Source organism: Mirounga leonina, unplaced genomic scaffold (genome assembly GCF_011800145.1).
Source record: "Mirounga leonina isolate KUSES-001 unplaced genomic scaffold, KU_Mleo_1.0 Mir_128, whole genome shotgun sequence".
Taxonomy (NCBI): Eukaryota; Metazoa; Chordata; class Mammalia; order Carnivora; family Phocidae; genus Mirounga; species Mirounga leonina.
The window spans coordinates 14,489,495-14,502,568 of NW_023270320.1; the positions used below are offsets into that span (position 1 = coordinate 14,489,495).

The following is a 13,074-nucleotide window of genomic DNA, read 5'->3' on the forward strand; positions in this document are numbered from 1 at the left end:
TAAATTTAAAAAAACATGTATTACTTTTTTAATAGTGAAAAAAAATCTAAGACTTCAAAAAATATTTGTAAGTCCCAAATAGCTCAATTCTAACACATACCCTTTGTCTTTGGCGTGGACATCGGCACCGTGGTGTAGAAGGTACTCCACAACAGACACACGATTGTAGCCTGCTGCAAAGTGTAAGGGTGTAGAATGCCGGCCCTCCAAATCTCTGCAATTCACATTTTGAGGGCTGCAAAGTTGCTTTAATGACATACACACACACACACACACACAAACACAAAAAGAACATTAATATTTATTCATAGGTTTTGCTCCAAACTACTGCAGGCATCTTGGATAAGCTGTAATTTCCTAATGAATATTTATTTCCAAAGATTGGATCAGGCCAGTGATGTTTAAAAATCAGCACTCTGCTTGTTTTTACTGAGTCTACAAATATTTTTACTGTTTACAGAGCAATTTAATCTTTTTTTTTTTTTAATATTTCCTGGCCAAAATCCTAATCAAAAAGAAAAACCCATAATAAAGCAAGAATCTCCAAGGCAAATGATGCCTTCATCTTTCATCCTCATAAGGCTTTCTTCCCCGAGACCGTTTGCCCCAGCATGTCCTGCCTGTACTATCATGCTATCTGCCATGCTTTACTGAAGTAGGACCAACCCTGGCTGACTGCAGAACTACCCAGAGCTCTCGTCTCGGCTGACGTGGCAAGCAAAACGCTGCCAGAAAAATTACATTAATTCTGCCTGGGCCATCCACTTGGCCCTCTGACCCGCTACAGCAAAGCCTGATGCTTCCCCTGATCTTCGGGAAATGTTTGTCTAACTCTCCGAGCCAAACTGATTCCAATCATGCTCTCGTTTTTCGTCTTTCATCTCCTTGTGAGTGTGAGCGTTTCAGCACAAGCTCGATTCTGTCTGCTTATAGAGCAGCAGGAAGCAAAGGAAGGACCGGCAGGCTGCACCACTGGCGGTGACAGATGAATTTTAATAACAATACGTGAATAGTAATTCACAATTTATAAAGAATCTCATATTCCTTCAGCGAGAGAATTATTTTCTATCTGTGAAGTTGATCATTATCTCCATCTTACAGATAAATAAACCAAGGCTCAGAGAGGGCTAAGCAACCTGTCCTTTTTCACAGAGATGGTAAGTTAAAGGGTACAATAAAGGCTCAAACCTGGTTTTCCCGATTATAATCTCTTGATCGTTCTGCTACATGCTTGCTTACTTTCCTAATTACCCTCATTCAGAGAAGTGATGCAAAGAAAGGGAATGGAAAGAACAACAGTCAAAAAAAACCCCAAGAAAACAGTGACATTTTCTAGTCTATAAGGTATGATGGCAGGACTTTCCAGGCATTTGACAATCTTGCTCTCACTCTTGCCACTGTAATGAGCTATTATTATGTAAAAACGAAGAGCCTGGAAGGCATCTGTTTCTACTGACTTATTAAGTAGGGGCCTTCCCATCGGTAGGGTAAAAGCAGGACTTTGCAGGTGGTACGATGTGTACGATGTGTACGTGACGGAAGAAGATCTGGGCCGTAAGGGAGAGCCTACAATCTCACCAGCTCAATGTGGAAAAGCCCCAGACTCTAAAATCTCAAGAGCCACTGTCATCCGGCCAAGTCAAATATCTTACCCTTTCACGACAAGTGAGTCTGTGGCTACCTTAACACATAAACTATAGAATCAAAAACAAAATGAAATAGAAGTGAATAAATTAATACATAAAACTAAAGAGCACAAAAAATTGGTAGTAAACATCTTCTACTGGTGTCTTACATGATTGAAGCTGCTTCTTGCTGCTGCTGGGTTTTCTTCAGGCTGTTACATTCTAAAGTAACTTTTTTTTTTCCCACAGAGAATATCAGCAAAACAGGGATGCGGTACAGAATGAAACACAACTCATTCTGCCAGGTTACAAAAATAAAAGCCCATTCTGCGTTAAACATGTGCTTTCTAATATTTGGAAGTTCTTCATTCTCTGTTCGATTTCACTTTCCTTTTGAATGCCAAAGCAATTTTACACTCTTCTTACCTGATTTTCATAATTTCAAATACTTTACTCAGCAAACAGCCTTTTCTTCTAATTCCTAACATTTTAATACTTTCTGAAGCCTCTAGGGAAAGAAATTTACCACGCTTAATTCTCACTTAATTTGTGCTTTGTTTTTCTTCTGCCACTTCCATTCCATTCATAAAAATATTGTTGGCCTTTATTGTGAATGGATTGTTTAGGAGACCTGAAGGCTGTAGTAGATTTGCCTATCAGTACATACAAAACATATGGAATTAAAAACTACATATTAAGAAAATACTAAACTATTAATTTAATGATAATGGGCACATGTAGCAAGTCTGGTGCTGAGATTATCATGCCCTGATGCAGAAAAGGAGTCCTGATCACTTTTATATTTAAACATTTTCTTTAATTAGCATATATTTCAAATGACAAAAAGTATGTAATTTTAATTAAGAAAAAAAGTATATAGTTTTAGATCTAAGAGAACTTTAAAATTTCTCCCCAGTGGCTATTACAATTGAAGTTTACTGTTTTTCTTTAAATAACTTAGATATTCTTGTAAGATGGGAGAGATATTAGAAGTGGTCACATATTGAAACAAAAAAAATTTCTAGGCAACAGAGCTTGAAAGTGATTACTGTATTTTCTTTTTCTTTTTTTCTTTTAAGATTTTATTTATTTATTTGAGAGAGAGAGAGACCATGAGCAGCGGGACAAGCAGACTTCCCACTGAGTGGGGTGCCTGATGTGGGGCTTGACCCTGGGACTCTGTGACTGTGACCCGAGCCGAAGGCAGACGCTTAACCTACTGAGCCACCCAGGTGCCCCGTGTATTTTCAACCAGTACACATTAGCAAGAATGCTACATTAGTTTGCTGAAAATCACAAAAATGGAGTTTGCTTAATAAGAAGTGACAAAGTTTAGTTTGTAAAAAATAACCTGGTATGACTGTCAGTACCAATTTCACAATTAGCCTTTCTTTTTTTTAAAACAAGAAAGAAATACAAACTACAAGACCATCCCCCAAATAAGAACAAAACCCTTATCTCTTTCTATCTTCATCCCTACATAAGTGATTTCAGATAGGAACTATCTGTTCTTAAAAAGCATATTCAGTATCAGAATATCATTTTATATTTGAAAAAAAATTACAACTATCATTTAATGTTAATGTTTATAATTTAATGTTTCTATACCACAAATAAAGGCTGTTAAAATTTTGCTGGCAAGCAGAGTTACATAGAAAAGAAAGTCCTGGGGCGCCTGGGTAGCTCAGTTGGTTAAGCATCTGCCTTCGGCTCAGGTCATAATCCTGGAGTTTCAGGATCAAGCCCCACATCAGGCACCCCGCTCAGCAGGAAGTCTGCTTCTCCCTCTGCCCCTCACCTCACTCGTGCTCTCTCTCTCAAATAAATAAATAAAATCTTAAAAAAAAAAAATCCATCTTCTGTATATAAATTAATTCCAAATAGTTGCGGGATCATAAGAATGATTTCCTAGAGCAATTGTGAGAATCTCTTAGAAGAGTTGAAGAAACGTCGTTTTGAACTTTATTGTACAATATATTACCTGGGCTTGAACTAGCTTAGAAATTTATGAATGTGGCTACAAATAAGACTTTCATTAATATAAGTGAAAATAAAAGAGCTTTCATATAACTAGAAGGAAAGTGACTAAAGTAGTTTAATGGATATAAAGCACATACTAGAAAATCCATCCTAAAGAGCTCTCCTGTTTATGGATCTACTTTGTTCATTCCTTTTATTGTTTAGATTTGAATAGTTTCACTTAGAAGCTTAAAATGAACTGGTTAGCAAAGTTTCAATAGCGCTACCCAAGATGTTAAAGCACTGATTTACCTTCACAGTTTCCAAGTCTCCAGCTTTAGATGCCTCTAGCAGTCGATAGTCAACATCAGAAGTGCGTATAGGTGTACTTTCTGAATAAAAGAGAGGAAAGATTACTACTGTTGGTTTTTAAGGAATCACAGAGTTAAGAAGGGAAAATTATTTGGTGACTGGAAAGAGAGATTAAGGGTTCAGAAATTCCTGAGATCTAAATTATGGATTTTTCTAAACTGTTTTCAGATAAGAAAAAAGTAGCTTCTTGTTTCCATTCCCATCTATCTTGTCCTAAGCTACATTTAAATAAATTCGAAGACACACAAATCCTTCTCCACCCCTAATATTCTAGTCTTCAAATTTTCTGGCCAACACTTGGCAAAAGGGAATAAAGAAACACAGGAGCATGAGATCAAAAACATCTTCATGATACTTTGGTCTTACAAATGTGGTAGCAAAGCTTTGCCACAGATTTTGTTGTGTAAACCGAGGGCAGGCACTCAACTTTCAGGACTTAATGTTTAGCTTTCTTCTTTTTGGCCTTGACTTCCTCAATATAAACAGAAGGACTACTCCCCAAATCAGTGATCTCAGAAAATATAATCAGTGTACAAAAGGGCCTACTAAATACAGAAATTTGTTTAATTCACATTTATTGAATGGCTTCAAGGAAATATCATTAAAAATGTCTGGAATGTATGGTGATTAACATAATAAAATAAAATAAAAAAAAATAAAACAAATAGTTAAGTCCCATGGGGAAAAAAAATAAAATAAAATAAAAAAATGTCTGTACAATTGGGAGGTGTGACACAAATGTAAACAGAATATAATTAGATTAGGCTGTTAGATCTAGAAGTATGAGGCTAACAAATGAAGTGTTTTAATACAATATAAACAAACCAAAAATTCATTACACATTGGCTCAAATAAAAAAATTTTCACAGAAAACAACATATATCACTCAAAATATGTTCATAGACATTATGTGTGGCCTTTATAACGCACATGTATGTACACACTCAAGTGACACAAAAGGAGTTAAGTCCAGGAGACTTGGATTTTGACTAGTACTGGTGACAATGGACAAATCACTTAATAGCTTAGCTTTTGCTCCTATAAAGTGAGTACTGGTTTCCCCTACATTCTCTTTCAGATTTAAGACTACATTATCTTATGATCAAAGATGCCTTTCTTGAGTCCACTGTCTACATGGGAAGCTCAAGTGATGCTATGAAAAGGTTTTAGATTAGAAGAAATACTTCGGCTCTTTCTAGTCTAAAGTGCTTCATTCAGGAGAGTGGCTTTTACAGAATAGGTTATGAGAACTCTTCCATTACAGATAAACTGTGTTTATTTAGTCATGATAATACTTAGCAGATAAAATGCTAAGATTAAAGCGAGGAAAGAGGAGAGTATTTCATATGATGAAGTACATTTTTGAAACATCAATAAATATTTCTCTTTAGAAGAGAGTTTATTATTTGTGGAATTGTGGAGGAAAGAAATCATGTCTTGCTTGTCTTCATGTTCCTTTTCACAGAGAGCATTCAGAAATCATCTGCTGAATTGACTTCCATGCTATTTTATATTGGGGTCAGTGTGTTTGGCCCATCATCTCTCTTTCTTTGGCTGCCTTTATCCTGTTCTTTCTTATTTGTCTCCATTCTTGCTGTGCATGCCATCGCTGCATTTATGGGTGAGACAGTTCGTTTGTATATTACTTCTCTGTGAAAGTGATTCTGGCAGTTGGTAAAACTCACTGAAACATCCTTTGGATATCTATAGGTAATATTTTTAGTTTATCATTTCAACAAAATGACAATTATTTATGTATATGGAGTTAGACCTTTGGATATTTTCAGATTCTAGCATTTGAAGGATACAATTAATATGGCTAAATGTTTTAATTTGAAGAACTATTTGAAATTGGCACACTGATCTTGATGCAGACTATTTGCAAAGGGTATAATTTTACAATCAAGCAAAAATTTTTATGCAAATTTAAGAATGCTTCTGAGAACTATGGAGAAATCCTTACTCCTAGTCAGAGTAGAAAGTAGTTATTTAAAGATATTGATTAATTACTATACAAATTATAGAGTTTTGCATCCATTATAAATACTGAACAGGCTTAGAAATGATTCATTTTTAGAAACAATGTGAACAAAGTATTAGCTGAAAGGATATATATACACCCCAGGAACTTTGTACAAAGAGATGCAGAATTAAAAGAAGGACATAAAAGTGAAGTTAAAAGGGAACATAAGTGGGGCGCCTGGGTGGCTCAATTGGTTAAGCAACTGCCTTCAGCTCAGGTCATGATCCCCTAGGGTCCTAGGATCGAGCCCCACATCGGGCTCCCTGCTCGGCAGGAAGCCTGCTTCTCCCTCTCCCACTCCCCCTGCTTGTGTTCCCTCTCTCGCTGTCTCTGTCAAATAAATAAAATCTTTAAAAAAATAAATAAATAAACAAAAAATAAAAGGGAACATAAGTAAGAGTAGCTGATATGCAAAGTACTATATTAGTAAAAAGTATAAGAAAAGTACTATATTGGTAAAAAGTGTAAGAAAAAAATTCAGAATGTTTTAACCTTAGAAATTCTTTTATAAGCACACTGGTTTTTGCAGAGTTTGAAATTAAAGATTTCACCTTGAGTCAAAGGTTAAAGATGAGCTTCTAATTTTTCTCCAATTCTATTTTGGCTCACCAGAATTTAAAAAAAAAAAAAAAAAAAAAAAAAAGGAAGGATAAAGGAAAGGAAAGGAAAAGGAGACCCAAACCTAAAGTTCCAAAGCCTGGAAGGCAATTTGTTATTATTATTATTATTTTTGAATCCCCTTAGACTGGCTGCTTACTGGACTGGCAATAGGTCGCAGTGGTTTATTTCAATGTGCAAATGTAAATGGGGATTTCAGTGTTTCATTTAGCTATTATAAATCCCCCCAATCCTTACTTCTATAAATGATTAGGTAAAAGTAATGGGATAACCATATTGGAATACACAGTCAGAATTATTTCATGCCAAAGTCTAGCCTAAAGTTGCTGTTTAAAAGAACTGTCCGTGATGCTGGAAATATTCTTTATCTGGGCTAATATAGTAGCCACTAGTCATATGTGGAGAGAGCAGGTCTGGAGAAAAAAGTACAATCTTCTGAAAGGATGTTTTAAAATGCTGGTTTATAAAAGCTGCTATCTGACATTAATTGTGACATAAATACTGCCAATAGTTTACAATTTAAACTCTATTAATGTAAACTATTGGCAACTACTGACTTGGGAGCTGGAAGTGCAGGTCCCTAAAAGTGGATCTTAAACCTGGTATCAACAGGTGTATTTAAATGCATCTTTAAAATGTTACCCAGACGAGAACGCCAATAACTTAGTATATATCCTATATGACTGATGCATTCTTTTAGGAGTCATTACACCTATAACCTGGAATCGTTGAGTAAATGTAGGTATAATCAAAAAGTTCAGCTAGTACATGGTCCACAGACTATAGATATATAAGTTTCTCATAGGAATATTAGTTAAAAAAATTATATCCTTTTCCAAACAAAAAAACAATTCCTATTTTCAAAACCTTTCTAAGGGCAAGATTTTATCATCTAATTCTACTGTCTGTATTATTTTTCCAGATCAATAAAGAATATTAAGAATTAAACCAAAAAGTTCTGGCATGTTCTACGTTACACATTTAATTACCTGTATGTTTTATCTTCCAAACAAACTTTTAAGAAGAATTATCAAAATAACTGAATAAAATATTACATTTGTGATTCAGTATTTAATTTTATCTTTTACCAAAAGTCATATATTCTAATTGCAGTGATTCAGAAGACATTTAAAAAGCATTCATGGATCTAATCTGCTTAATTTATTCAATCCTTTCTTCTCCCTTTTGTCAATTATCTCTAAATTTATGCATAATATTATTAGAAATTTTAATGTGATAGCTATCTGTTTGCCCGATTTATGGTTACAACTTATAAAATCTAACTTAAAATTCAGCACTAAATGGTTCTTGGTAAAAGTGTAAGAAAAAATTTAGAATGTTTTAACAAAAATCACACCTTTTAGAAATTATATTAGAATTTACTGAGAAGGCAGAAAGAGGTCCTAGTCAAAGCGTGATCATTTTCTTTAAGTAAATGTTCTATTGCCCTGTAGAAACAGAAGTTACATGAAATCATGTTTTTCATAGTTCAAGCTTGCAATTCTATAATAGGAAATTTCATTCCTTTAGATCTTTTTAGTTTCTACGGTAAAGGTGCCCTAGACAGGGCTTACTTCGAATGTCTCAAGATCACCAGCTAAGACTAAAGTAGAATGATACTATCTACGAATAAGCTAGCATGAGGAAAGTAAATCTCAATTAGTAGCTTTTAAAATGTGGCAAAGATACTCTTATGAGGCTGGTTAACTCTGATTCAGCTCTAACAATACATATGAGCTCCACAAGCCTAGGAAGTTCCCTATTTCAGAATATAGTTGTGATTCTTAACTGTGCTGTACTTTTGGGGGCCCTTCAGAAATTTGTGGGGTTTATTTTTGTCTTCTAGTGTTGTTTTAGCCATGCTATTACTATTACAATAATTATAAATTATTTAACTGTAACTTACTGTCATTTTCCCTTTATATTATAGTTAGGGCATTTAATTTGGGGCTTGGGGAAGGTATCTGTATGGTTAGGTCACATTATCTATAAATTTCATTTCTGGATAAGAAAAGGGGATATTATAAAATATTCATTATGACAAGACGGGCACTGTGTCTGATGGAGTAAAGAAATCCTGGGTTATAGGCAGAAGTAACTAGGACTTCAGATTCCTCGTCTGTAGCCTTCCTTCTCCATTTTACTCTTCCAGTTTGTTATGTCATTCTAGAGCAGATATAACCCACAGACAAAAAGAAAGGGATGGGAAACAAGAGCCAATTATACCAAATTAATTTTGTATCTAGCTCACCATTTTTCAATAGCTAGACTGTGTTATTTCCTCTAACTGGGGGGCTTGGGAAACTAATCAACTTTCATAGCAGTTCTTTGTTTAATCTCCCTCAATAAATTAAATAGATAAAATATCTAATGTTGTACTAGGTAGGCATTAATATTCAACAAGATTTTATAATTATATTTAAGCTAGAAAAAACAAGATAATCTCCTAATGATGCAATGAAGTTAAGAAATACAAAAAAGCAGGTCAGACTATCACATATGTATGAACAATTAATTAAAGATCATTACCAGGTGAATGATTTCTTATTTTCTCTATTTGATAGATTTTAGAGCTGTCATAATTCCACACTGTTTATATGAGCTTTAAGTCACCTTTGATCATAGCACCCATGAGTCAGGTTTTCAATTTAAAACTAAAAAAAAAAAAAAAAAAAAGAGAGAGTATATGCCTCCTTCTCATGACACCTACCTCACTCCACCAAAAACGTTGATAGGGAGGGTCTCAGGCTAAACTGCAAGCAAGGAAAGGTATGAAAAATATTCAGGCAAAGAAAGCATTCCAAAGAGCTACTTAAAACAAGTGGTGCAAAGTTTGTCTGTTTATATCAGTGGACATGAAACGGGAAGCACAGAATGTACTGCTTATTTATCTCACCGCTTAGAATCTGCTGCACAGCTTCGTTCCCCATCTGTGCCGCTGTAAAGCCTTGTAAAGAGATGATGGAAGGATCAGAGCCGTAGCTCAGCAGGAGGCGGCAGGTCTGCAGGTGACCTGCGAGGGCAGCTCTATGCAAAGCAGTCTGACCCAGGGTGTCCAGTGCATTCATCTGAAAAATCACCGGGTGGGCACAGAGAATTGAGTATCTACTTGTTCCATTTTACACCCTAGCAAATAAATATTTTATTTTGCTTTGTTTTGTTGTTATGTTATGTTGTTAACGTTATGTTATGTCACCATATAGTACATCATTCGTTTTTGATGTAGTTTCCATGATTCATTGTTTGCGTATAACACCCCGGTGCTCCATGCAATACGTGCCCTCCTTAATACCCATCACCGGGCTAATCCATCCCCCCACCCTCCTCCCCCCTAAAACCCTCAGTTTGTTTCTCAGAGTCCACAGTCTCTCATGGTTTGTCTCCCCCTCCAATTTCCCCCCCTTCATTTCTCCCTTCCTTCTCCTAATGTCCTCCATGCTATTCCTTATGTTCCACAAATAAGTGAAACCATATGATAACTGGCTTTCTCTGAGTGACTTATTTCACTTAGCATAATCTCCTCCAGTCCCATCCACGTTGATGCAAAAGTTGGGTATTCATCCTTTCTGATGGCTGAGTAATATTCCATTGTATATATGGACCACATCTTCTTTATCCATTCATCTGTTGAAGGGCATCTCGGCTCTTTCCACAGTTTGGCTATTGTGGACATTGCTGCTATGAACACTGGGGTGCATGTGGCCCTTCTTTTCACTACATCTGTGTCTTTGGGGTAAATACCCAGTAGTGCAATTGCTGGGTCATAGGATAGCTCTAATTTTAAATTTTTGAGGAAGCTCCACACTGTTTTCCAAAGTGGCTTTACCAACTTGCATTCCCACCAATAGTGTAAATAAATTCTTATGAGAAAAATAAACTGTCGGGGCGCCTGGGTGGCTCAGTCGTTAAGCATCTGCCCTCAGCTCAGGTCATGATCCCAGGGTCCTGGGATCGAGCCCTGCATCAGGCTCCCTGCTCAGCGGGAAGCCTACTTCTCCCTCCTCTCTCACTACCCCTGCTTGTGTTCCTGCTCTTGCTATCTCTCTCTCTCTCTGTCAAATAAATAAATAGAATCTTCAAAAAAGAAAAAAGAAAAATAAACCATCAAAAGCGTCCTGAAAAATGCCACAGACTATTTACTATTAACTTTTGGTTACTGCTTCTGAAAAAAATATCAGTTTCTTAGTTATCCTTCTCTGACTGCCTTATTGAAAATTACAACATCCTCATCCCTGCCCTGAATAACTGTCTTCCTGTCCATCTTCCACTCCCTGCCACTCCCCTCAACAATTAGAATGTAAGGTCTCTGAGGGCTGGGACTCCGATGTTCACTGCCTGCCTCATCCAAGATGTACGTGAAATACTTTTGGATGAATGGGTTTTACCTAACTTGCTCCCGTAACATAAAGACAACAGAACATGTAAGCCAAGACAGTCAAAGTAGTTAATTACATTTCTTTTCTAATTTTAGTAAATAATTTTAATAGAATACCCTCATTACTAACCTGAATTACTAATGCCTCAATTACTAACACATTTAACCCTCAGCAAAAAAAATTTAAATTTTCAAATGTTCCATTTTTAAAACTTCAAAGAGTTATAAAGGAAGAATAATTTAGCTAGTTTTAAGATAACATTCAACTTTGGCATCAGCTTCATAATTTGATCAAACCTGTTTTCCAGGATGCCCCAGTAAATACCTTCTATTCCAATCAGACCAAAGTCCATGTTCATTGTACATGCTGATTCTTTCAGAGAAGCCCTTCTTTCTGCCTTTCTGGATTATGAAATCCAGTGCAAGTCTCATCTTTCTTAAGAAGTCTTGATTACTTGAAGGCTTGGTGATTACTGCCTTTCTGAATACCCATGTCAAGTTAGTACTATCTTACAAATTTTAACACTGGGCTAGTTTTTGTTATGGCTATTGAGATTATGGATTATATTATATAGGTTTTTCTGAGTTTTCTAGAAAGCTCCTCTTCAGGGCATACAGTAAATTTTCAAATATATGCTAGCACATTATTCTAAGCATTTGTGCACACCCACCAAATACAAGATTAAGGAAAGAAAAGATTTAAGACGACTGATCTCCATGTCTCAGTCTTTCATCATTTTAAGTAAGGCTGTCACACTTGTTCAGGCAAGGGTTCATCTAAATTCTTAATGGTGTTTCACAAAATTTGCCATGAAATACTGATATATTTAATTAGATCTCATTTGCCAGTGGAGAAGCGACTGTTTATACAAAGGCGACATAAAAGCACAGCCATTAGCATGTATTGATGGAAAACATAAGCTACCAAAGTAAACTTCTTGACTTTCTTTTTCTTTGTTACCTCACCACAAGAGAAAAACTTAAAATTGGGAACATTCTAATCATTAACATTTTTCTGGAAATTTGACAAGAAACCCACTAAATTATTTAATTGTAGTGACAGAAATCCTCAGTATAGCTTGTTAAATCATAGGAACATGGTCGAGAATTACTACTTCAAAATACAGATATTACCAAGTTATTTTTCAGCTCAAACTCAGAGACTCTTCAGTGCCTTCAAGTAAACTTGAACGCCTCAGCATGTCATTTAAGACCATCTGTAATTTACTTTTATACTATTTTCCTACTATATTTTTTCATCACAATTTGATAGGCTTGCTAGGCTCCAGCTTTATTAGATTACACTGGAACCCCATTTTATGAAGGTGTTAGTTTCTAAAGTCATTGCAAAAGGTAAAATCTGTCTTTGGTCAACATTATCCTTCCAATGGCAGAGACAGATATAAGGTTTCTTAGTAAATTCAAAACTCGCCAGTTTTACCTTCACTGTGTTAGCAGATCAACTGAACACCGAAGTCATTCAGTATCTTTAAACACTAAAAACACACTATGGGTAAGGAGAGGTTGTCTCGAGATATATGCATGGTGAAACTGAGCACATACAGAAAACAGCAGATTCCCTTCTGTCTCTCACTCACTCTGGGGCATGCACTCATGGAACAAATTCTGGGCAAAAATCACCACTCACCAATATTATTTACATTAACTTTCCCTGTTCCTCTCTACCCTCCGTTTTGGAGGGGTGGTCCTGAATGCAGCTCCACTAACACATGCTCATTTCTCTGTGTCATACTTCTTACCCTCGTGTACAGCTGTCAAAATTAGAACCAAGTTGTTTACCTCCTGAAAAGTCTCATAAGGAAGGGATACAACTTACATTTACTAAGCACTTACTGATGTTAGGCTCTGTGCTAGATGCTATATGTAAATTGGAAGCTATTTAAAAGCAGAAATTATGACTTGATCTTAAATGTAATTCTTCCCCTCTGCCCTCCCCAACCCCAGAAATACAAGGTCTAGGACATAGCTTGGAGCTATGTGAATAGCTTATGTGAATAAGTGAAAAATATAGAATATATAAATCGTTATTAGAGTTCATTTATAAAAGGAGTTTTTTATGTCTAGCTGAAAAAAATTCCAAC

General features: G+C 35.8%; 1 protein-coding gene across 1 annotated transcript in view; it reads right to left on the reverse strand.

Moving 5' to 3' along the window:
• The window catches only part of TNKS (tankyrase), a 202,092-nt gene that overhangs the window by 42,474 nt on the left and 146,544 nt on the right, over positions 1–13,074 (reverse strand). The window contains 3 exon segments of the mRNA XM_035004108.1: positions 101–246; positions 3,897–3,976; positions 9,494–9,665. Coding sequence (XP_034859999.1) covers positions 101–246; positions 3,897–3,976; positions 9,494–9,665 — 398 coding nt within the window.